The sequence below is a fragment of the Bufo bufo genome, chromosome 4 (genome assembly GCF_905171765.1).
Source record: "Bufo bufo chromosome 4, aBufBuf1.1, whole genome shotgun sequence".
Taxonomy (NCBI): Eukaryota; Metazoa; Chordata; class Amphibia; order Anura; family Bufonidae; genus Bufo; species Bufo bufo.
The window spans coordinates 200622823-200648549 of NC_053392.1; the positions used below are offsets into that span (position 1 = coordinate 200622823).

Sequence of the window (25727 nt, forward strand, 5' to 3'; positions counted from 1 at the left end):
TGACCTGGTGGTCTTTATATAATTACGTTGTTTTTAACATTGTATGTATTTGTATTAGATACATGGACATGTAATGGTCTCACCTGTTGACTGGTTACGTGGAGGAGTGAGTGTGGCATTTACTACACCCCTCAACCACGTCCACAGGAGGCTTGACAAAGCACTGTTTAGCGCGAAACGGCTGTTGCCTTGGATTGCTGTGCAGTGACCCGCATCTAGCATGTTTTTACCTGGAATAAAAGCTACTATTAATACAACATATGGTGAGTGCCACTTTTTCTTCATCATCTCACTTTTCATAAGCAATTATACTCTTTATAAACCCCGTCGTTACTAACCTAGTGTCATCCACTCCAGGCCAACATATTTAACCATTATACAGGCAGCAACTGCCATATGTTAGTCTATACATATACTGTACCCATATACTCATCAGCCATACTATGAACTTCCTGCTAAAAGCGATGTTCGTTTTTTTTCTCCCCCTAATTTCCAAAAGCCATAACGTTTTCATTTTTCTATTGACATAGCCCTATGACGGCTTCTATTTTGCAGCTGTACTGTTTAATGGCAAATTTATATTTTATATATATATATATATATATATATATATATACACAGTACAGACCAAAAGTTTGGACACACCTTCTCATTCAAAGAGTTTTCTTTATTTTCATGACTATGAAGGCATCAAAACTATGAATTAACACATGTGGAATTATATTCATAACAAACAAGTGTGAAACAACTGAAAATATATGTCATATTCTAGGTTCTTCAAAGTAGCCACCTTTTGCTTTGATTACTGCTTTGCACACTCTTGGCATTCTCTTGATGAGCTTCAAGAGGTAGTCCCCTGAAATGGTCTTCCAACAGTTTTGAAGGAGTTCCCAGAGATGCTTAGCACTTGTTGGCCCTTTTGCCTTCACTCTGCGGTCCAGCTCACCCCAAACCATCTCGATTGGGTTCAGGTCCGGTGACTGTGGAGGCCAGGTCATCTGGCGCAGCACCCCATCATAGAAACATAGAATGTGTCGGCAGATAAGAACCATTTGGCCCATCTAGTCTGCCCAATATATCTGAATCCTATGAATAGTCCCTGGCCCTATCTTATATGAAGGATAGCCTTATGCCTATCCCATGCATGCTTAAACCCCTTCACTGTATTTGCAGCTACCACTTCTGCAGGAAGGCTATTCCATGCATCCACTACTCTCTCAGTAAAGTAATACTTCCTTATATTACTTTTAAACCTTTGCCCCTCTAATTTAAAACTGTGTCCTCTTGTAGTAGTTTTTCTTCTTTTAAATATGCTCTCCTCCTTTACCGAGTTGATTCCCTTTATGTATTTAAAAGTTTCTATCATATCCCCTCTGTCTCTTCTTTCTTCCAAGCTATACATATTAAGGTCCTTTAACCTTTCCTGGTAAGTTTTATCCTGCAATCCATGTACTAGTTTAGTAGCTCTTCTCTGAACTCTCTCTAGAGTATCTATATCCTTCTGGAGATATGGTCTCCAGTACTGCGCACAATACTCCAAGTGAGGTCTCACCAGTGTTCTGTACAGCGGCATAAGCACTTCACTCTTTCTACTGCTTATACCTCTGCCTATACATCCAAGCATTCTGCTGGCATTTCGTGCTGCCCTATTACATTGTCTTCCCACCTTTAAGTCTTCTGAAATAATTACTCCTAAATCCCTTTCCTCAGATACAGAGGTCAGGACTGTGTCAAATATTCTATATTCTGCCCTTGGGTTTTTACGCCCCAGGTGCATTATCTTGCACTTATCCACATTAAATTTCAGTTGCCAGAGTTCTGACCATTCTTCTAGTTTTCCTAAATCCTTTTCCATTTGGCGTTTCCCTCCAGGAACATCAACCCTGTTACATATCTTCTTGTCATCAGCAAAAAGACAAACCTTACCATCGAGGCCTTTTGCAATATCACTTATGAAGATATTAAACAAAATTGGTCCCAGTACAGATCCCTTTGGAACCCCACTGGTAACATGACCTTGTTTTGAATGTTCTCCATTGACTACAACCCTCTTCTGTCTGTCACTCAGCCACTGCCTAATCCACTCAACAATATGGGAGTCCATGCTCAATGACTGCAGTTTATTGATAAGTCTTCTATGTGGGACAGTAACTCTCCTTCATGGTCAAATAGCCCTTACTTTCAAAGTTTTCCCAATTTTTTGGCTGACTGACTGACCTTCATTTCTTAAAGTAATGATGGCCACTCGTTTTTCTTTACTTAGAATTTGTATTATGGCAAGAAAAAAGCAGCTAACAGTCTATTCAGTAGGAATATCAGCTGTGTATCCACCTGACTTCTCCTCAACGTCACTGATGGTCCCAACCCCATTTATAAGGTAAGAAATCCCACTTAAACCTGACAGGGCACACCTGTGAAGTGAAAAACATTTCAGGGGACTACCTCTTGAAGCTCATCAAGAGAATGCCAAGAGTGTGCAAAGCAGTAATCAAAGCAAAAGGTGGCTACTTTGCAGAACCTAGAATATGACATATTTTCAGTTGCTTCACACTTGTTTGTTATGTATATAATTCTACATGTGTTAATTCATAGTTTTGATTCCTTCAGTGTGAATCTGCAATTTTCATAGTCATGAAAATAAAGAAAACTCTTTGAATGAGAAGGTGTGTCCAAACTTTTGGTCTGTACTGTATATATACACACACAACTTTATACAATATTATTTGCAGGATGGAATAAGTAAAAAAAAAAAAAAACACAATTTCTCTATTTATTTTTTTTTGCATAACGTTTTGATTATTTTTGAGACCATGACTAAAAACAAGAGGCACTATTTTTTTTTATTTTTTTTTACAGCATTTATCATGATTATTATTTCGGATATGGTGATATAAATTCTATCAATTTTTTTAATAAGAGAAATAGGAAAATATATTTTTTTGTATATCTTTACATTATTTATATAACCACAGCTTTTTTTTTGTCTCTATGGGGATTTAAATCTGCAATCAAACCAAACATATAGGCATTTACAAACAGATATACGCAACTTTTGTGCTGTATATCTGGCGCATAATATGCCGCACGCCATGTTGCGGCAGAATCTGCAACTTTTTCCCCACTCACGCCAGGTCTAAAAAAGTGGGAGTGGGGTGGGCGGGGATGGGCTGGCAGTCCTGTCTAAGTCATCATTTTCTATACCTGGTTTAGGCATAGAAAATTGTCTAAATGTAAGTCAGCAAGGAAGCGGTCTTACATTTAGAATTGGTGGTGGATACGCTGAACTTATGTAGAGGCTGGTGTATCCACCGCCAGTGCAGGGGCTTATTAAGACCGTGTTTAAAATGCCAGACTTCATAAATGTGCCCCATAGTACTATACACTGTAAACTTTTGCACTATAGTATATAGTGATTTAACCAGCATCCTACCGCACCCTGCCAAAGGCAAGGAGTAATATGAGCAGCAGTCTAGTAGGGCCTCTGATGCCATGACCACCAATCTGTACTCCCTTTCCTCTGTTAATTGCTCAAATGCCACAGTCACTAGTGACAGTAGCATTTGAGGAGTTAAATGACTGATCGGAATCATCTTGGATCCTGGTCACTGCAGGAATGGAGCTTCATAATTCCCTACTGACTACTGTACATATATGTTGGATGTTGGAAAGGGGTTAAAACCACTGACAGGTGCAGTGAAAGACACTGATTATCTTGTAACAATGGCACGTGTCAAGGGGTGAGATATATCAGAAAACAAAGTAAATTGAGATCTTATAAATAGTAATGTATTGGAACAAAAATTGTATAACATTTCATAACCAGAAATTATTCGGCACAGGTCCATCATATCATATCAATTTTTTCCCTCGCTGCTCACTAAGGACCACGGTCACATGTGACATGTATGGCGAATGAAAATATCGCTTTCATTGTGCTACCCCTTTGTAGGTGGCGCCAGACTTTAGAAAGTGCATCCTGCAGGAAAAAACACAAAGGCATAATTCTGTGAACCGCTGTGAAAGATGGCAGATCCTGGCTCCAGTTCAGTAATTCGCAGTGGCGTTTGTGGTATGGGAGGGCGGTGACAGAAAGGGCTCTGCTGCCTGATGCCAATGACCTGCATCAAGTGTGAAGCGGCAGCATCAGTGAGGAGGGCTGTCTGGACATCAGTGACTTTGGTTGTCAGCTTTCCTTCTGCCATCACATTGATCCCCTCCACGTATACCACTCCAACAGGTGGGTGGCCCTGCCCTCTTAGCATTAGTGGACAGTACATATATAAAAAATAATAATAACTGTCCTTGAATGGAAAATAATCTAGATTATTATTTTTTGCCAATATCATCCAGCCCAGTAAAACCGGATCTTTATTAAACCGGGAGTTTAAAACATATAACAACACTTTTTGCAGGGGTTTTATATCTCCATTGAATTAAAAATCTGTTTTAAATGACCTGTGCAGTGCTGGATGATGATGTGTGTTGTCCCAACTTCTCCCACTGGAATGAGGCTTTGAGACTACTAAAACCGGCTACTAGCGTGGACAAGATATCTGTACTTATAATGTTTCCTTGTACAGTGATTACGTTTTTCATTCACACAAAACTAGATTTTAAAGGGTTTTCTGGGACTTATATCGGTGGCCTATCCCAAGGCGAGGGTTCTGGGAATCGGACCCCACCGATCTGATACTGATGATCTATTCTGATAATATTTAATTTCACCCAACAATTTTTTATTTAAATAACTTTATTTACAATGGTATTGGCCTATGTACATTTATCACATTTTCCTTACTGCATGAATTGCACCCAGACTTGTAAAGCAAGCTACAGGGCACCTGTCCTTTATGCTGCCTTTTCTGAGGAGAGTATAGTATAGTGACAGACATGGATTTCAATCTGAAGTAGTGCTTGAAAAAAATGCATGTTAAATAGTGCAGTGCACTGCTAGTGCTGCCAGTGAGGAGTCCAATATATTCATGTGCCAGCTTTCCCTTCCCTCCAGATGCTGATTGTCAGCTTTCCCTGTATGCCCAGTTAGGCTACCGTCGCCGGAACTGCCTGCCGGATCAGGCAAAATGTATGCTAACTGACGGCATTAGTAAGACTGATCAGGATCCTGATCAGTCTTAAAAATGCCTGATCAGTCGAAAAAATGCATTGAAATGCCGGATCCGTCTTTCCGGTGTCATCCGGCAAAAACGGATCCGGCATTTATTTTTTCACCTTTTTTTCAGTCTGCGCATGCGCATACCGGAAAGACGGATCCGGCATTCCGGTATTCTGAATGCCGGATCCGGCACTAATACATTCCTATGGGAAAAAATGCCTGATCCGGCATTCAGGCAAGTCTTCAGTTTTTTTAGCTGGAGATAAAACCGTAGCATGCTACGGTTTTCTCTTTTGCCTGATCAGTCAAAACGACTGAACTGAAGACATCCTGATGCAAACTGAACGGATTACTCTCCATTCAGAATGCATGGGGACATACCTGATCAGTTCTTTTCCGGTATAGATCCCCTGTGACGGAACTCTATGCCGGAAAAGAACAACGCAAGTGTGAAAGTAGCCTTATGAAGAAGCCTATCAATCAGAGGAAGAATGCCAGGGAAGCATGCACAAATGGACACGCTGCAAAGGTTAAAATGCGAGTTCTCAAGCATTACTTCACATTAACACACTTATTTCAGTCTGTCACTTGGGAATTAATGCTACACTATTTATGTCATCTTATTTACATAGATGTTAAGTAAAAAAATCATTTAATATGATGAAATACAAAGGAGACAGAAAGGATCTAAAGCACAGAAGAGCAGTGCCGGTCTTGCTACTTAGCAGGGCTGGTATGCACAGCCCTCTCTTCAGACATTACATTATTTTGGTATTTCTCATAAAGTAGAGTTTCACTCCTTTCCCAGACTCTTAGTAGGGAGGACAATATTTGAATATAATATTTCCAGTGTTCTGCATAAAACAGGAGTACAAGTCACCACACTGCCATTTCCTCTTTCCATCTGCTCTAGGTCTCCTCCATCTGTCTCCAAGCACTGTGTTTTTCAGCTGACGGTTCTTCTCTATGGAGGAGACACCCACCAATCTATGGAGAGTGCCAATGTCTGTGAAACATCTCTCAGAATTGGATGGCAGCCCAGAAAAGCTCTCACTGCAACTGTCCAACGATCATCTATACTTGTTTAGGTTCTCTTAGATTTGTATAAAAAAAAAAGAAAATAAATAAAAGTAGCAATTAAATAAAAGAGCGCCAAACCCTATGATACAGAAGTGCACCCACAAACTAATACATACATGTCCTTCCTTAACTTGTCTCTACTCTGACATATCCCAAAATGTATGGAAAAAGATGTTAAATGAACATAAAAAAAAAGTATACAGCCTACAGATCCCATCCACTGGAAATGTACAAAATTTTTTTTTACTGGATGGCTGTGACACCTACCACACACCTACCTGTGCATTGGCATAAAGTGACCCTGGAACCTGATACGGTAGTTCTTTGGCGGTGTTCTGAGATTTAGGTAGCAGGTAAGGATAGGATAGGGAACGGTACTTGGGCTTCATTATCTAAGGGAGAAGATCAAAGTAAATCATATGACTTCATGGAACACACTGGCCCAAGCGTGTATTTAGGGCAAGTGCTACACAGTGACTTCAGCTGCGCAATATCAAGTTGTACAACTAGAAGTGTGTGCGATTTGTCTGCTTTTTGGATACCAAAAGGCCTAGAATACAGCTGTTCAACCTTCTAACATACAGGTAGAAGAGGATAACAAGTTTTAGAAACTTGGTTCAAGCAAACAAATATCCGCCCCCTAGTTGTGTTAAAGTCACATCACTTTGTTTACAGCGACATGACCGTAAGGACTAACACTGATGTAACAATGTGACCTTGCAACGCATAACTAAAGTCACCGTGTAGGAATTGTGTGCTGGTGCTAGAACAGAAATGGAAGTTTTCATTTGTGCAGTTGCACACTAGTAAATCACAGACCTTTGTAAAGTTCCAGCGCTGAATGAAGTGTCTCGCCACATCACGTGCAGCTTTCCCATGTACCACTGAAGAAATGTCATGCCAGGGCATTCTGGGTGTCTGGTATCTGTCAATGAAGTCTAAACAGACACATTGTAAGATGAATGAAACATAATAAGCATAAAAGCTATGAGCTGTAGACAGGGGTGCACCTAGCCTTTCTACTAACTGAGGTGAAAACTAAAACGGCGCCCCCCCCCCTTTCCCAATGCCAATTTTTTAACCTAACCCCTTCCCTTCAGCCCATGGCCCTTCGGCTGCCCCTATCTGGTGCTGCCTGAGGCGATCGCCTCACCTGGCCTCATTGGTGGTGCGTCCCTGAATGTTGACATTCCTATAGGCGTAGATAAATGCAGCTTTTGCTATTATCACTTTGTTCATACTGTTTGTTAGTACAACTGCAACAAGCATTCACCTCCTTTCATCATCTACACATGCTGGTGTCTAATTTCTGTTGAACACTGTTATCTAGTGCTTGCTGGGTACCGTAAATTAATCTCATCACAACCTTATTAGATTCCTTTAACAAAATGGAATGAGACAGGGCCATCGCTAAGAGGTCAGCAGCTTACCGTCAAAGGGTTTCTCCAGCTGTACCCAGTCTTTGAAGACAAAGTTGCAGTAATCTTTCCCGTGCCAGAATCGCGTTTCACCAAGAAGTTCTCCCACACCAGTCTGTAAGCTGTGAACAGACCCCCTTTCTGTAATTGGTTTAACATCGGAACAAAAAGAAATTATGAACACGCAGATGTACGGTGGTGTAATACATGTTCTGAGTAGGTTAACTTATAGAAAATAACATAGCCAGATGTCAATTGCAGAGAAAAGCCAAGGCAACCATGTTTGAAACATAAAGGGACATTATCACTAACTTGAAAAAAAATCTTCATGTAAAATACAGTAGCATCAGGTTCTCCCATAGCCGCAGGTCTGGTTAGATAATATTCATTCAGATTCTACATGTTAGATGACTGAATACAGAAACATTATGGCCACACCATGTTGCACATATCTAACTGCTGACTTTGAATATAACCACAGCACTATGGGACCTGCACCAGAGCTTCATATTAACGTAGACGAAAAATAAAAAGACAACGTGCAGGTTATCCTACTGCAGGAGCTCATCTTACCACCAAGACCAAAAACAACATATACTGTATCAGCAGACACCCAGAGGCATAGCCCTCATACAGCTATGTGAACGAAAGAATAAAAAGTTATGGTTCCAGGAAGGTAGGGAATAAAAAAACAAAAACTTGCTTGGTTAGGAAAGGTTTAATTGCATGATGAATTTAAACCACTGCTGGCAAATGATCTTTATAGGGGAGAGCAATCACAGTAGCAAGCCCTCATACAATGATTGCTGCATATTGATGCAGGAGTGTTAACTCAATGTTTTCTGTTATTAGCAGCTTGGTTATTCATTTTAAGCAAATTGTGTGACCATTAAATAGATTTAGCCAGATTAGGAATCTCTGGCTAAGAGGACCGTTTTATTCTGGTACATTTTTTATTTTTATTTTAGGTGGTCACTTGGTAGTAAGGTATAAAAATATTAAAACCTAAGTGATAGTATCTCTTTAAACATTTCAGCATAGTCTGCCCACATTACAATACAGGCGTACACAAGTTAAATCAGGGGTTAATGTTCCATTTCACTTCTCCTCTAAAGAGGAGTAAGGCAAGCATAACCTGTGCCGAAGCCGGAAAAGTCAAGCGACAACATGATATCTGATATATCATGACACGATTGCTTCTTTACAAGCCAGAGCCATCACCACACAGACTTTGGACTGTACAGAACACTAAAGTAAACTCTGCAAGGGATAACTATGCAGGCTAAGGAAAATATATTGCATCATTTCAGAAAGCTCCATAAACCTGTGAAAAAAAACTTCAGGCTTGGCTTATTTTTCTTTTTTTGATCATGGTAATCCCTATATTGCAACATCTCATCATCCTACATGTCTGTCCATTTCTTATAAAATATATATATATATATATATATATATATATAAAAATATAAATAAATGAGAGAGAGAGAGAGAGAGAGAGAGAGAGAGAGAGAGAGAGAAAGGACCCTTCCTTCCTACATGTACCTTAAGACATGTCCTCATCCGTAAATTCATGGTCTGAAGCTAATACCATAGGTATCTATTCATGATGCCGGGTACATATCTCTAGGGTTTCTTTGTACAGATTTATGGATGTTGTACTCTGATCTTGTTCACATGTGCTAATACCATTCTGTTGTCCAACTAATATATGACCAAGCGGTGTAGGAGTGACAGGGAGATTATTCTTTGTAAACTCGGCCTCGCTGCTCGCAGTTCTAACAGATTGAAGTTGAGGTTTGTCTTCGACACCTTCCGTTTCCCTCTTACTGCTGCCTGTTTTGGAAGGGCTCCCCATCCTTCCAATGATGCATCTGAAGTTTTGGTAATATCTGCTGTGTCTTGTCACAAGGATTTGGAAAGGGAAGATGCAATATATTGATCATTTCCCTTTTTACTCCCAGTTGTGAAATATTTTTTTTTTATTAACAGTACTTGCAAGTGCATATGAAAGACTAGGAGATCATCTAATTACACAATGTATGTTATTCCTGACATTCTCAAGTGACAAATTAGAACCTTACACACAATGTTAGGACATTGGAGGGGGCAAACACCATAACATTCAAATGATAAGTCTCTCCTCTCTATTGGAATTGTAGTAAACATCTGTGTTTTTTGGGCTACATATATAGCACAAAACACATCTTTTATATCTATTATTAGATATATGACCTTCAGGAGAAGGTATGTAACAATACTGTTCATAGCCAGCTCACCCATATGTTCCAAGGATCCCTGCTGCTCAAACTCTGATTGTGAAAGAACCACACTATACAAAAAGAAGAGTCCAGCCAGTGTCTTGAGGATCCTGGGGCTTTATTCAGACAGAAATCCATAATCCTACAAGTTATTCTTAGTGTTGTTTGGACTGTCTTTAGGCCGCTTATGGATTTATGTCTGGATAAAAGCCCAATTTTATGATCCTCAAGACACTAGACACTCATGCGTAATTTATTCTTTTTGCTTAAGAATTTGTTTAATACCTTTAGGTTTAACACTGGTCTGACCAATTCATTTAGACTGAAAAATTCTGACCTATCCATCAATTTTCTGTTTTGTCTGTTTTGGATATCTTTCTGTGAACGAGTGCAGTTTCTAACACTTTTTGTCTTGACAGATACTTGTATAAAAGACTGGAATATTAGATTTTTTTATTATTTCATTTTTTATTATTTCATTTATGACCCAACGGTCTGTGGAGATTTTTTCACATAAATCACATGATGATGGGAGAGAATCGATCATTTTAAGAACTTTTTATGGGAATCTTTATCCCTGTGATTCTTGGGTCTGCCCCTGGGACTTTGTGTGTGACCCTCTGAATGAAAAGGTTTCTTTACTTCAGAAGAGACAGATATAGCCCTTCTGTGCACAAACCGTTTAGATGAAGGGGTTTTGCCTGAGTATTTGTAGCTCACAGTATTTGTAGCTTCCTCCTGAGGAAGATGGGGAATGGGGAGCATGTCAGAAACTCTGAGTCTCAGTCTACTTCAGAATGAGACTTGCAGTAGACTAGTTGAAATATTTAATGTGAGACAAAACTGTGAACCTTGTTTGTAATAGCAGGTGTCATAATTATTCAATCAAAATCACCTTCATACACTCTTCTGTAATATCTCAAACGAGGTGTCAGCGTTTTCTTAGAGAACATTGCTTCAGAAAATGAGCGTAATTTTTGAAATACAAAAGCTCTGTGTTCAACAGAAGCTCACTGTTTCTTTTTAATTATATATATATATATATATATATATATATATATATATATATATATATATATAATTAAAAAGAGATATTATATATATATATATATATATATAGTTGCAAGAAAAAGTATGCGAACCCTTTGGAATGATATGGATTTCTGCACAAATTGGTCATAAAATGTGATCTGATCTTCATTTAAGTCACAACAATAGACAATCACAGTCTGCTTAAACTAATAACACACAAAGAATTAAATGTTACCATGTTTTTATTGAACACACCATGTAAACATTCACAGTGCAGGTGGAAAAAGTATGTGAACCCCTATACTAATGACATCTCCAAGAGCTAATTGGAGTGAGGTGTCAGCCAACTGAAGTCCAATCAATGAGATGAGATTGGAGGTGTTGGTTACAGCTGCCCTGCCCTATAAAACACACACACCAGTTCTGGGTTTGCCTTTCACAAGAAGCATTGCCTGATGTGAATGATGCCTCTCACAAAAGAGCTCTCAGAAGACCTACGATTAAGAATTGTTGGCTTCAATAAAGCTGGAAAGGGTTATAAAAGTATCTCCAAAAGCCTTGCTGTTCATCAGTCCACGGTTAGACAAATTGTCTATAAATGGAGAAAGTTCAGCACTGCTGCTACTCTCCCTAGGAGTGGCTGTCCTGTAAAGATGACTGCAAGAGCACAGCGCAGACTGCTCAATGAGGTGAAAAAGAATCCTAGAGTGTCAGCTAAAGACTTACAAAAGTCTCTGGCATATGCCAACATCCCTGTTAGCGAATCTACGATATGTAAAACACTAAACAAGAATGGATTTCATGGGAGGATACCACAGAGGAAGCCACTTCTGCCAAAAAAAACATTGCTGCACGTTTACAGTTTGCACAAGAGCACCTGGATGTTCCACAGCAGTACTGGCAAAATATTCTGTGGACAGATGAAACCAAAGTTGAGTTGTTTGGAAGAAACACACAACACTATGTGTGGAGAAAAAGAGGCACAGCAAACCAACATCAAAACCACATCCCAACTGTGAAGTATGGTGGTGGGGGCATCATGGTTTGAGGTTGCTTTGCTGCGTCAGGGCCTGGACGGATTGCTATCATCAAAGGAAAAATTAATTCCCAAGTTTATCAAGACATTTTGCAGGAGAACTTAAGGCCATCTGTCCACCAGCTGAAGCTCAACAGAAGATGGGTGATGCAACAGGACAACGACCCAAAGCATAGAAGAAAATCAACAACAGAATGGCTTAAACAGAAGAAAATACGTCTTCTGGAGTGGCCCTGTCAGAGTCCTGACCTCAACCCGATTGAGATGCTGTGGCATGACCTCAAGAAAGCGATTCACACCAGACATCCCAAGAATATTGCTGAACTGAAACAGTTCTGTAAAGAGGAATGGTCAAGAATTACTCCTGACTGTTGTGCACGTCTGATCTGCAACTAAAGGAAACGTTTGGTTGAAGTTATTGCTGCCAAAAGAGGTTCAACCAGTTATTAAATCCAAGGGTTCACATACTTTTTCCACCTGCACTGTGAATGTTTACATGGTGTGTTCAATAAAAACATGGTAACATTTAATTCTTTGTGTGTTATTAGTTTAAGCAGACTGTGATTGTCTATTGTTGTGACTTAGATGAAGATCAGATCACATTTTATGACCAATTTGTGCAGAAATCCATATCATTCCAAAGGGTTCACATACTTTTTCTTGCAACTGTATATATATATATATATTTTACACACACATGCGTACCCCTGAGGATGATGATGAGGGAATAGCCTCCACGGATATCGACACTGTTATATAGTAAATGTTTGCTTCTGTTGCCACTGGAAAAAACTCTGACGAAAGTACTCGCTAACAGAGTGGTCTCATGAGATCTCCCTTCTTTTCCTGGTGGGAGAAGAGGCAGCCTCCACACCTAGTAGCTGGTGCTAGCTGGCTACCTCCCGAAGAACAAACCGGTCAACCAGAGTCCAAAGATGGGTCCTCTGTACTTTGTTTGCCCCGTTACAGTCAATGTACCTGTTAAGGTATACATTAACCATTTTCAGGTATGTACTACATACCCCCTACAGAAAGTAGGAGGGCTAAAACTGGACGTGATTGCAGCCTTACTTCTTTCTTTTGGTTATTTATTTGTTTGGGATTTTTCTTCATACTGACACACCAATGCTAAAAAATTGGAAGTCATTTGGCTACTGAAAATAAGCTAAAATTTTAGCGTCCAGAACTGCACATTTTACACAAGGCTGGGGGTTACACCCTCTATCCAATTAGATGTATTTCATAACGATTTTATGTTCAATTCTGGTCAAAATTGGCATCCAATGGCCGGATGAAGCTTGCTCACAGAAGACTGCAGGGATAATTAAGGCAGTTTTAAAAATGTCATAACCTAGAACCCATTAGTAGGGAGAAAAAAAGCAGCTGTTTAGTTACCAAAGACCCCAAAACAAGCAATGCAAGAATCTAGTACCACGCACCACTCCACTATCATATGGAATTGAGTTCACTCACCAGTCTTATACTGAGTGAACTTTCGAACAGAACCACTCAAGGGATGAAACAACCTCCGATGTGATTTAAAACCATGGATTAATTTCTGCTGACTACTGTGAGCATCAGTAATGCCTGTAGAAAGGGAGATGCTACTTTTATACTAGAACCACAAATATCAGGGCCCTTGTACAGTGAATGTGGTTACAGCACAAGTGTGGGTACCAAATCATACAAACCATATTATCAATGCAACTGGAACGCCCATCCTCAGAAGTCTGCAGACAAAATGAGCTTGCCACACTGTTTACAGCTGGAAAGGTGGCATGTGTGACCTTCCAAAGAGGACATACAAAAAGTGGACTGTTTAAAACTTATGGGAAATGGTGAATACCTGAAAAAGTGGTGAAGAATCCTATCCCAAATACATAAAGATAACAGACATCACAGCATGGTGAATTTTTGAATAAGAATGCAAATTTGGAATTTTAATTTTTGAAAATTGGAATTCACCTTTTTTTGGGTAAAAAGTATTTCTGATTCCAACTAATCTCAGAAATGCAAGAATAAATCTGTTTAACAACACCTTAGGGGACAATTATTATCAATGCATTTTACAAATTTTTTCAATAGGTCTTTATTAGATATTTTCACAGTTTTTGTTCTACAGTGCTCAGTTTCAGTAAATCTGCAGACTGTCTTACTTTCTGTTTAAAGGGTTTCTGTCATCAGAAATAACATTATGTAACTGATTGACATTAGTGATGTGCTAATGTCAGCAGTACATAACAGTGTGCTTTATAACTGCCTGCCTGCCGCCGTTCCATCAAAATAAAGACTTTTATCATATGCTAATGAGCCTCTAGGTGCTAGTGGGGCGTCGCTGCAGCACCTAGAGGCTCCGTCTTCTCACCCTTTGGCACGCCCATGTACAGTTGATTGACGTCCGAGTTCTCCTCAGTGTCCCGTAAATCCTGCGCTGTCCCGTTTAGTATTCGGCGCAGGCGCAGTGAGTGAAGGATGTGCTCCTGCTGCCAGCTTCCTTCCTTCGGCGCAGGCGCAGTGATGAAGCCGGCAGCAGGAGCGCGTCCGTCACTCACTACGTCAAATACTAAACGGGACAGCGCAGGCACGGGATTTACGGGACACAGAGGAGAACTCGGACGTCAATCAACTGTACAAGGGTGTGCCAAAGGGTGAGAATCAACTGTACAAGGGTGTGCCAAAGGGTGAGAATCAACTGTACAAGGGTGTGCCAAAGGGTGAGAATCAACTGTACAAGGGTGTGCCAAAGGGTGAGAAGACGGAGCCTCTAGGTGCTGCAGCCACGCCCCAGTAGCACCTAGAGGCTCATTAGCATATTATAAAAGTCTTTATTTTGAGGGAACGGCGGCAAGCAGGCAGTTATAAAGCACACTGTTATGTACTGCTGACATTAGCACATCGCTAATGTCGGTCAGCTACATAACGATTTTTCTCATGAAAGAAACCCTTTAAGTCTGACAACAGCTCTGATGGCTCATGTGGAGCCCTTATCTCTAAACTCCTTACAGATCATAAACATTCATTATAGCTCAATTATCATCATTTTACTAAGAATATGAATTAAATTAGTGTTTATGAGCTGTCAGGAGTTCAGAGATAAGAATGACACGAGCAGTCAGAGCTGCTGTCTGACTGATTCAGTGTAAAACAGCAAGCAAGACAGTCTGCAGATACACTGAAACTGAAGGCTATAGATTAGAAACTGTTGAAAAAATTGTAATAGCGACCAACTGAAAAAAAGGATTTTTAGCCCAAAATGAGTACATTTCAATGCTTGTTCATAGCCTTTAAGTGAATACATCATATCTGGCTTTTATGGACCTTGCAATCATTATGTCCCATGGGACATATTGAGCAAGCTAAGTGATATCTACACCACAATGTTGATAGATGTCTAGGCTTCTAACACTTCAGAAATGAACAGCTACTGGACATGGACAGGACAGCTACTGAACTAATGAAGGATACCTACCTGTCACGGCAGGGAGTGGGGAAAACCCCCCACCGTGCAATGACAGTGGCTGCAACGCCAGATAGCAGGGAACAGGGAGCAGGTCACCTCCTAATGCAACCCTGAAATCTCCCTAGACTCCTAGTGCATGAGCTGCCTCTGAAGGTAAGGTAGCTCATGCTCACCAACCTAGAACCCTAGGTATCCCTGCTATGCCCTAGGCCTGATGACAGGGCAGAGACCACCCATTCATCCTTCACCACGGATGAATGGTGTCCCCAGAGGCCCAGTAGCTGGCAGGATGCAAGACTATGGGATAAGCAATACGGCAGGTAAGTAACACAGCAACAAAACAAATGCTATCCACACTTACCTGCCGCAGCCGAGATGGAAGGACGGCTCCAGGCTGGGAAGCCCACAGTCTTGCTATTGCTTAAACCCCTCCGGGAAAGCAAGCCCCTTTCGGAGCAGGCACACCAACATATACACCTCCATACACAGACCACACCAAAACAACATACACCAGGTGGGGGAGGAATAACAGACACACCGGAGGGGACACACAGCCAGGGCAAGGTAAACAATCTAATAAATAAGGGTGACTCACACAGACACCACATTCAGCCAGGGAGCAAAGCTCCTACACAGACTGACAACCAACAAACTATGACCTCAGGCTCCAACACAACAATATATAAGGAGGCCTGAGGTCACACCCACCACACCACTAGTAATTAACCCCGTGCCAACCAAAACAGGGAAAACACCATATAAAAGGAAAGTGCATGTGCAAACAACAAACTACACGTTGCCATAAGCAACGAGTCTGCACGGCAACCGAGTCACGGTCAAACACTAAAATGACCGTGACACTACCAGAGGTACACTGAAAAAAACCTTTTTGTGCACATTAAAACTTTAAAAACAATTGTAGGCAAACTGTTTTCTTTCGGTAGTAACGACTCTTTGCCATGGGTTCAGCTCCAGGCACCGCCAGCAAACACCAGATTTTACCATTGAAAATCTCTTCTCCATAGACATTTTGGCAGAGGTCACTGCAGGGGAAATGTAGTCCTACATGACAGCCATTCTATGCATGGACTGCTCAAGTCCACTAGAGCTGAAGCCACTGGCAACAGGCCATATGGACAGTGGTTGTCTTCAATTAAGTCTTCTATTTTTATTAAATTTCAGCAAGGAAGGCAATAAATACCAGTTTTCGCATATTTAATGTACACTAAAGGGTATTTCCTTCTGGTAGGTTTCTTTTATACAGAGACTATAATAATGTAGAAGAGAAGTACATACGTGACTGGCTGTCTATGCTGCTGACACTGTCTGCATGTTGGAGGTTGTGCTTGTGGAGCTGTTTATACAGGCTGAACTTAGCAAACTTTCGGGATTTGCCCAGCCCCCGGATCTTCGAGCTATCCACCACTTCTTCATCTTTTGTGTCCTTAACTTGGAAGCTCGTTTTCCTGTTGGACTTGTCTTCACCATTCAAAGCCTGCATGGACCCTGACAAGACCTACCAGTGTAGACAGTGTATTAATAATGGTGCCAGACCAAAGTGGCTAACATTGTCACATGTTCATCATCCAGTAATAACATGCTTCACAGCAATTACTTTTGTTATCCTATAATAATCATTATCATGGTATCTTGCACTCAGCTTCCAAAACTGTAATACAATGGAACAGTAAGGGCAGACAGATGGACATCAGAATATCGGCAATGTGTTATTACATGTTACAAGCAGGCAAGGGAGCTTATATGAAGAGACAAATGGTTTACGTTACCATGTTTATGCCAGTGGTGGACTGTGCCGATACCATTCTCTTGACACTTCCCACATCTGTTAGCCTGTGCTCATCATCATCCCATCGTCCGTAAGCAAGGTCAATTCCTCCAACAAAAGCCACAGATTGATCAATAACTACTAATTTTTCATGGTGTGCCCACAAGTACACAGATGAAGACATATGATCCGGATGTCTCATCACCTATATCAAATTAATAGGATTATTCTTGAGATGATGATAACAGTAAAATTCATTTTCATTCTGGATATATACAGCACCATAAAATCAGTATTGACCAGAGTACTATAAAAAAACAACAACTGCCAAGTGCACTTTTTTTGACAATAAAAGCACTTCTCACTTCCCTTCTGCAAGAAATATATGACAAACTGGTTTAGTTAAAGTAGCAGTTTTATGGACCTTTTCGTAGAACTTAAAGAAGCACTCCCACAATTATTTATTCTCTGACCTGGGAAAGGTATATTATGTAAACTGTAGTGAGGGTAATCTTCTTACAATGACTGTATTTGTGAGCTATAATCTCCCTTCTGATCCTCAGCTGTGTCATGTGACCAACACTCTGCCTTTTCCAAATAACACAGCATCTTATGTGAGGACAGGAAGCCAATTTCTCCAAGTATTCGTATGGAAGCCTCAACGTCATTCTCATAGTACTGAATAGAGAAGTAACTGACTTTCTGTCCTGTGTCAGTTGGAGATCAAAGTGTTGGTCACATGACACAGCTGAGGATCAAAAGAGTTGATTATAACTCACAAATACAGTCACTGGTAAGAAGATTACCTTCACTAGAGTTTACATAATGCACCTTACGCCAGATTTGCAGTACTGCAGTTTTCTATGACATGAGACAGATTTCCCCTTTAAGGGGGAACACAAGTTTTGCTGAACAAAAAAATTATAATGCTCCATTAATAAAAGCTGGCCACTTCAAATAGGTCAACGCAATTCAATGCAAATTAGATGAGAGGCCACAGAGAAGGAAGTTGCAGTAGTCTGGACAGAAGATGATGTGGGCAATCACTAAAATATATATTTTTTTTTACTCGAAGCTGTTGAAAGAGTGGAAAAGACAGAACAAAATATAACATTATAGAAAGGCGTCGAACTTGTGACACCAACCGAGAAAGGGCGAGACGATGAGGTGGTGTGCAAGAGGAAGACACTAAGCGGGTCATTTATTAAGACTGGCGTTTTAGGCGCCGGTCTTAATAAGCCCCTGCACTGGTGGTGGATCCGCTAAAGTTATGTAGAGTCATCGGCCTCTACATACCTTCGGCGTATCCACGCTGGTCTAAATGTAACACAACTTCCTTGCTGGCTTACATTTAGACCATTTTCTATGCTTAAAACAGGCCTAGAAAATGATAAATGAGACAGGCCTGCAGGCCCGTCCTCTTCCTCTCTCACTTTTTAGACCTGGCGTAAGCGGGGAAAAGTTGCAGAGCCAAATCTGCGGCAGAAATACGCATAATATAGGCGTATATCTGATCGTAAATGAACCCCTAAATGTTCAGTTTATGAGGTACTGTATCAAGAGATGCAGGAGAGGCCAAGTCTGTGATGCTAAGGGATGGGAGAGTTTGTAATGTACATACATTAAGTACATGAGCTGCAAATCTCATCATGTTACACAAGGGTCCAACCCGGTAAAAATGTATTTTACATGGGATATGAGAAAATAGGAAGCTGCACATCATCAAGTACAGAAAACTCTACTACTGTCAGAATGGAGAGGCTGCTGAGCCTATTCATTTGCAATGTCACCTCTATGTAAAACAAATGATATAGGCCATACCTTAATATTAGGATGTATACGCAGGAGAGTTCTTTTGCTGTACTCGCTGTTTATACCCAGTGCCAGTTCTACTTCCTTATACAACATGACAAAAATCTTCACACCTTGTTGCTGTAAAAAAAAGCAGAAATGAAAGAAAATCAGCAACAATTTTGGGTCATAAAGAGGAAAATTCCCAGGTAGGAGTAGTTAGCAGTAAAAACAAAACAAAACAAAAAAAAAAAAAGTATTTTTCACAGTAAAAACCCCCTCTGCACCAATTTCAAAACATTTCCAAGACTCTTCCAAATCTTTTATCAAAGTCATATAACTAGATGTTATCAAAGTATGCCATACTGAGATTGCAGATTTGCTGAAAAAAAAAGCCATAAAGCTCACAACCTTCAACGTGACAAAGCACTTCACTTTAGGGCTTGTCAATATCTCAATATATCGCAGGCAAGAACATGAGCAGAACAGTAACAAGAATGTATTTTTTTACCTACACGAATATAGTGGTTATAGAGGTTTTAATCAATAACTTGTATGGAGCTTGCACTTGCTCTATACATAGTTATTACAATAAGTACTAGGTAATAGGGCCTCCTGATTAGTGGCTGTGGTGAGAAGCAGAAGGCAGCTTGCTTTCTTTTACCACAATAGGTTTACTTTACATAAATATGTAAGTAGTAACCATCTGATGTACTAGTCCATTGGTATAAATTTTATTGTTATACTTTTGGAAAACTTGGAGAATTGCTAACTGGATTTTTAACTAAAGGCAAACTCCATTGAAAATGGTTTATCAGTTACAGACATTCAGTAGGGAATCCTATTAACTCAAAAAAATTATTATTTCATTCATTGCGATGCATTAATGGAATTGCTAAACTTAGGAATACAGGTTCTTAGATTTTGGAGGAGTGATTATGGGGTTACTCACGGCTTTTCTCTTCAGAATACAATCCAGTCTCCATCGGTTTCCTTCCACAACTGGACGCTTTAGAAATATTTCTGGGCTTAACCTTGAAAGAAAGCAGAAAAATAGCCTTTGTGAATATGAACTTTAAAAACTATACACGACAGAGAAACCATTCTTAAACCACATTATATTTCTTAGCGTTGAAACAAATAGTATGAACCATATAAAACAGTCCTGAAAATAAAATAAATAAGTGATTCTCCCTAATGGAAAACAAAACTAAGACATTAAAGCTGGGCTGCAAACAGTAACCGTACATTCACACGGTCATGTTTTCTGTCCTTTAACAGATTCAGGGTTTTCCCAGATCATACAAAATCTAGTGAATGAGATGAAATGGCATAAAATAAAATAACCAATACTCGCCTGATAAATCTGCTGCTAGTGTGCTCCCCGCCGGTACTTGTTTAGTTGGCTGCAGCGACGATGCGCCGTCTATACATGTAACTCCTGCAATGAGCAGATGGGATCATGATTGCTGCAGCCAATTAATACTGTGAGGTAGCAGCGGCACTGGAGCGGTGGCGGATTTATCAGGCGAGTATAATTATATACAACATCACTCCCTTGGCTACATTTTGTATCGTCTAAACACTGACCAAAAACATATCCACAAACCCTACATTATACTTTTACCTGCATAACTATAATAGGATTCTAACTTAAAGTTGCTTCAGTTTCAGTTTCTTTGTCCTAGAAAACAGGGTGAAATGAGTCTTCTTTGCAAAGCTCTGAGAGGGTCTTCAGAACTACTGAGCGCTGAAGACGACTGCGTGTAACAAGTCACATAGATGGGGTGAGGGGAAGTGATAGATGTGGCACATGTTAATGGTCGCAGACTGGTGTAGTGACAAGAGGCAGGCTGGAGGCCTCTGTGTGTTACACGCAGGCATCTTCAGCGCTCAGTAGACCTAAAGACTGAAGATAGACGCACCTTACCAACTCTCAGTTAGAAGGCGCTTTACACCATTTTTTAGAACAAAGAAACATTATCCCTAAATTAAGTATATTACAAAAATATTTAACATCCCTGTCCCTACACTATATTAAAAGTAAACCAAAATAATGGCTACATTTTTTAATACTTCAGAATGCCGATGGGTGGGGTTGTAGAGTGTCGGACCACTGCCAATCATAAACCACTTTAAAGAGGACCTTTCATCAGTTTAGCCCTAGTCTAATCATGGTCTTACCTTATAGGGCGGCCCCCACTGTTGCCATGGCATTTCACTTTTTTTTTTTCCAAACCCCCAGCACCCCCCCCCCATTCATCCGCTGTTGGTCGCGTTGATTTCGGCACCTTATATTATAATGAGCCGACTCGGTTATACTAGGCGGAGACTCGCAGTTTTGCTGGGGGCGGTTCTCTTTTCCCTGGCTGTGAGCGCATCCAATCAGAGCGCACCGCTCTTAGCCAGGGAGAATGAGCTTTGGGGAAAAAAATAAAAGTGCCATGGCATCAGTGGGGGCCGCCCTATAAGGTAAGACCATAATTAGATTAGGGCTAAACTGATTAAAGGTCCTCCTGGACGCGCCGGTGCGTCCTCTCGCGAGACGCGAGATTTCGGGCAAAGCCGGCCCGCGCATGCGCATCGCGGGCCGGCAAAAGTAAAAGGACAATTTCGGCATCAGCCTGCCAGCCAATGATCGTCGCTGGCAGGCTGATGATTTTCAAAAAATCGAATAAGAAGCCATCTAACAGATTATATTTATAAATATAATGTGTTAAATGGCTTCTCTGCGGGTCCTTTTCGTCGGTTGGTTCCAGCAGAGGAGCAGACATCACAGTGAGTACACCCAACACTACACTTAGCCCCCAGATCACCCTCCATCAACCCCTGTCAATCACCTAGTGAAAGGGAAAAAAGTGATCAGTGTAAACTGTCACTTTTTTTTTTCCCCACTGGTATTGACTGATAGTTTTAGGATAGTTTAGGTCCCTTGGTTAGGTAGTTAGCGATCGTTTAGCGCCCAGCCCACCGCACCGCAGTCACTGATTCGCTGATTAGCGTATCGCTAATCAGCATTTGTACTGTTATAGTATCTGTAAGTTATCAGAACTGATCACAGTCAGATCTATAATAGTATTAGTGTCACCTTAGTCCGTCCTCCACCCAAAACGCAGTGTTTGCCCGATCAGGCCTGATCGGTCGCCCACACGTGCGTTCACCCACACCCGCCCCGCCGCAGTGACAAAAAAATTATTTTTTTTGATCACTGCACAATCACTTTACAAGCGCTGCGGCGATAAAAAAAAAATCAGTTTTGAGATTTTTTATCAATCACAGCGGCCTCCGGTACTTCGCTAGCCTCCCATTTGTAAGACAGGCTTGCTTTTTTTCTTGGGTAGTCTCAGGGAATACCCCCTAAATTTAGTTGACCAAATGACAAACAAGGGGTATTCTTCTGAAGAGGCCTACAGGCTTCTGACCCAGTCGGATGAGGAATGGGAACCCTCATCTGACGAATCCAGCGGTCAGAATATGAACCTGTAGAAAGCAGTGGCAGTCTGACCCAAAGTTCGGACGAGGAGGTTGAGGTCCCTGATACCACCAGGCGTACCCGGCCCCGTGTTGCTAGACCACAGGTTCCGCAGGATCCGCTTCAAAGGGCAGCAGAGTGGGGCTGGCGCTGTCGGATCACGTGGTGAGGCATACACCAGCAGCGCAGCCCATCCTGGACCTAGTACTAGCACTGCCGTACAACTTGGTGAAGTGGCGAGCACCAGAAGGGCAGTTGAAGCTGGTACGGTGGCACGTGCATTAGTTCCCCCATCGCAGCCACCGCACAGACAGGCCAATAGAGCCCCTAGAGTCCCTGAGGTGCTGGCAAACCCTGATTGGCAGCCCCCTACTTCAGCCGCACCAATAGTTCCCCCTTTCACCACCCAGTCTGGAGTTCGGGTTGAGACAGCTCAGATCGGTTCGGCACTGGGGTTTTTTGAGCTGTTCTTGACTGCGGAGCTCTTGGACTTAGTTGTGGCAGAAACAAACCGATATGCCACTGAATTTATAGCCGCCTACCCGGGAAGCTTTTATGCCCAGTCTTTCCGGTGGAAACCCGTCCAAGTTTCCGAATTAAAAAAATTTCTGGGCCTTCTCCTCAACATGGGCCTAACCAAAAAGCATGAATTGCAGTCATATTGGTCCACGAACCCAATTCATTACATGCCCATGTTCTCTGCTGCCATGTCCAGGACACGATTTGAGACCATCCTGCGTTTCCTGCACTTTAGCGACAACAGCACCTCTCGTCACAGAGGCCACCCAGCTTTTGACCGGCTCCACAAAATTCGGCCCCTCATAGACCACTTCAGCACCAAATTTGCAGATTTCTTTATACCCCTGAGCAAAACATCTGCGCAGATGAGTCCCTTTTACATTTTACCGGGCGCCTCGGCTTCAAACAATACATCCCAAGCAAGCGCGCCCGGTATGGGGTCAAATTGTATAAGCTCTGTGAAAGGGCCACAGGCTATACCCACAAATTTCTGATCTATGAGGGTAAAGATCAGACCCTGGAGCCGGTCGGTTGCCCTGACTACCTGGGGAGCAGTGGGAAGACAGTCTGGGACTTGGTGTCACCCTTATTTGGCAAGGGGTACCATCTTTATGTGGACAATTTCTACACAAGTGTGCCCCTCTTCAGGCATTTGTTCCTAGAACAGATTGGCTGCTGTGGCACCGCGCGACCTAGTCGCCGGGGCTTCCCCCAACGGCTCGTTACCACCCGTCTTGCAAGGGTGGAGAGGGCTGCCTTGTGTAACCAAGAACTGCTCGCGGTGAAATGGAGAGACAAGTGTGACGTTTACATGCTCTCCTCCATTCACGCATGTAACGGACCGTTTCAGCAGACAAGGGGTTAAAATCCGTTTAGGCGATGTGCCCCTTTCTGAGAGACAGGCACAGCTACTGCAGAACACCAACTCCCGAACTGGATACAAAGTAGCACTCCAAACTGGAACCTCACGAATAGCTGCTAGCAGACGAACAGGAAAAGCATACAATCCTGGCAATCGGTCTTCTAACAGCATACAGTGAATCCCCCCAATAACGAGACAAGGCTCCGTTTTGAGGGTCAAGCAGTGGTCTGACTGTACTTCACGTACAGCCTCTTTTATTCATAAACCACAAACATAGTACTGCCCACAGGGGTTTGAAATACAACCAATCAGTAATTAACAACACATACAATGTAACTACAGCAACCAATCGTTCACGCCCCCAGAGGACCAGAATGAAGACTGTGACATAGGACAACATATCCCCACAATGCATCATGGTCTCCTCCCCTCTGTCTGGAGACAACCTGAGGAGCAATCCAATTATCTCTCAGAACAAAGGGAGATCGCCAATACACATGTAGATACAACAGGACAGACATCACCATTAAAACACACAATGGGACAATGGCACAATAGAAACCCACCCAGCATTTTCCTCCCAAGCTGACAAGTTACAATTATTATAGATTGTTACAACTTTGTGAGTTTACATTGGCCATACATATAACTTACATTAATTCAAACAGTATAACGTGGGGACAAACCTATCCAAAATTCACTTGAATCGGTTCAGGGGTTTAAAAGTTAGTATATGGCCCATAATCCTGGGGCAAGAGGCCAGCAGCCAGTCCTCTCCAAAACCCAGTGGCGAGGTCGGTTTCGCCACAACGCAGACACAACAATCCAAACTGAACGAGCAACCAGTGTCATTGAAAAGCCCCTCTGTGTCCACGACTATAATTTGCTCATGGGAGGGGTGGACTTCAATGACCAGATGTTGGCTCCTTATCTACTTTCCCGCAGGACCAGACGCTGGTATAAGAAGAAGGTGTCTGTATATTTAATTCAATTGGCTGTATATAATAGTTTGGTTCTCTACAGTAAGGCTGGGAGAACAGGATCCTTCCTCAAATTTCAGGAAGAGATCATCGAGAACCTCCTGTATCCAGGAGGTTCCGTGGCCCCATCCACCAGTGTAGTGAGCCGTCTACACGAATGACATTTTCCCAGTGTCGTTGCTGGTACCTCAAACAGACCACCACCCCGAAAAAAATGTCGTGTCTGTAACAGGAGTGGAATAAGGCGTGACACCCGCTATTTCTGTCCTGACTGCCCTGACTACACTGCCCTATGCTTTGGGGAGTGTTTCCGGAAGTACCACACACAGGTACACTTAGCATAGGGATTGCGTTTCACAGGACAGGCACACAGGGCTATTAGGGCCCTTTCACTCACAGCTGCTTCAAACCTCTCCTTTCACCTGGGACAAAGTGCATAATGTACTTCGCCACATCTTTGGGCGATTTGCGCTTTCCACATTAACCCATGGGGAAGGAGAGGTTTGTCCTATAAAAGGTAAAAAAATAAAATAAATCACCGGTAAGCAAAAAAGTTAACGTTCTGTTAAAAAAGTTAAATAAATTGTATATGTTCCGTTCAAATGTTATTATAAAGTTAATACATTTATTGTGTTGCGGCCTGGTTTTTTCCTTTCTTTTTTGTTTTGTTTTTTTTACCTTTTAGGTGGACCAACCGATCAACCAGCTGCAGCACTGATGTGCATTCTGACAGAAGCATTGCGCTGCTGTCAATTTACACAAAAGTCGGTGTATGCGGCGCTGCAAGACGCAAAATTTCTCCTCTGCAATAAAAGATACGTTTGCCGAGGCTTATGAGCTGAGGGGGAGGTGGTGTTCATATACTTTGTATATAAAAAAATATATATAAATCCCGGCAATGATTTATTCATCCACATCGA

At 41.6% G+C, this 25727-nt stretch overlaps 1 protein-coding gene across 5 annotated transcripts in view; it reads right to left on the reverse strand.

Annotated features, from left to right (window-relative positions):
- The window catches only part of PLD1 (phospholipase D1), a 269399-nt gene that overhangs the window by 43744 nt on the left and 199928 nt on the right, over positions 1 to 25727 (reverse strand). For 4 of the 5 annotated variants that reach the window (XM_040428237.1, XM_040428239.1, XM_040428238.1 and 1 more), the window contains 8 exons: positions 19927 to 20008; positions 19005 to 19115; positions 17185 to 17388; positions 16694 to 16913; positions 13411 to 13524; positions 7624 to 7752; positions 7013 to 7131; positions 6472 to 6585 (listed from right to left, as the gene is read on the reverse strand). In XM_040428237.1, the coding sequence (XP_040284171.1) occupies positions 6472 to 6585; positions 7013 to 7131; positions 7624 to 7752; positions 13411 to 13524; positions 16694 to 16913; positions 17185 to 17388; positions 19005 to 19115; positions 19927 to 20008 (1093 nt within the window). The remainder of the gene's footprint in view (positions 1 to 6471; positions 6586 to 7012; positions 7132 to 7623; positions 7753 to 13410; positions 13525 to 16693; positions 16914 to 17184; positions 17389 to 19004; positions 19116 to 19926; positions 20009 to 25727) is intronic. The other variant, XM_040428240.1, reaches the window with a different exon arrangement.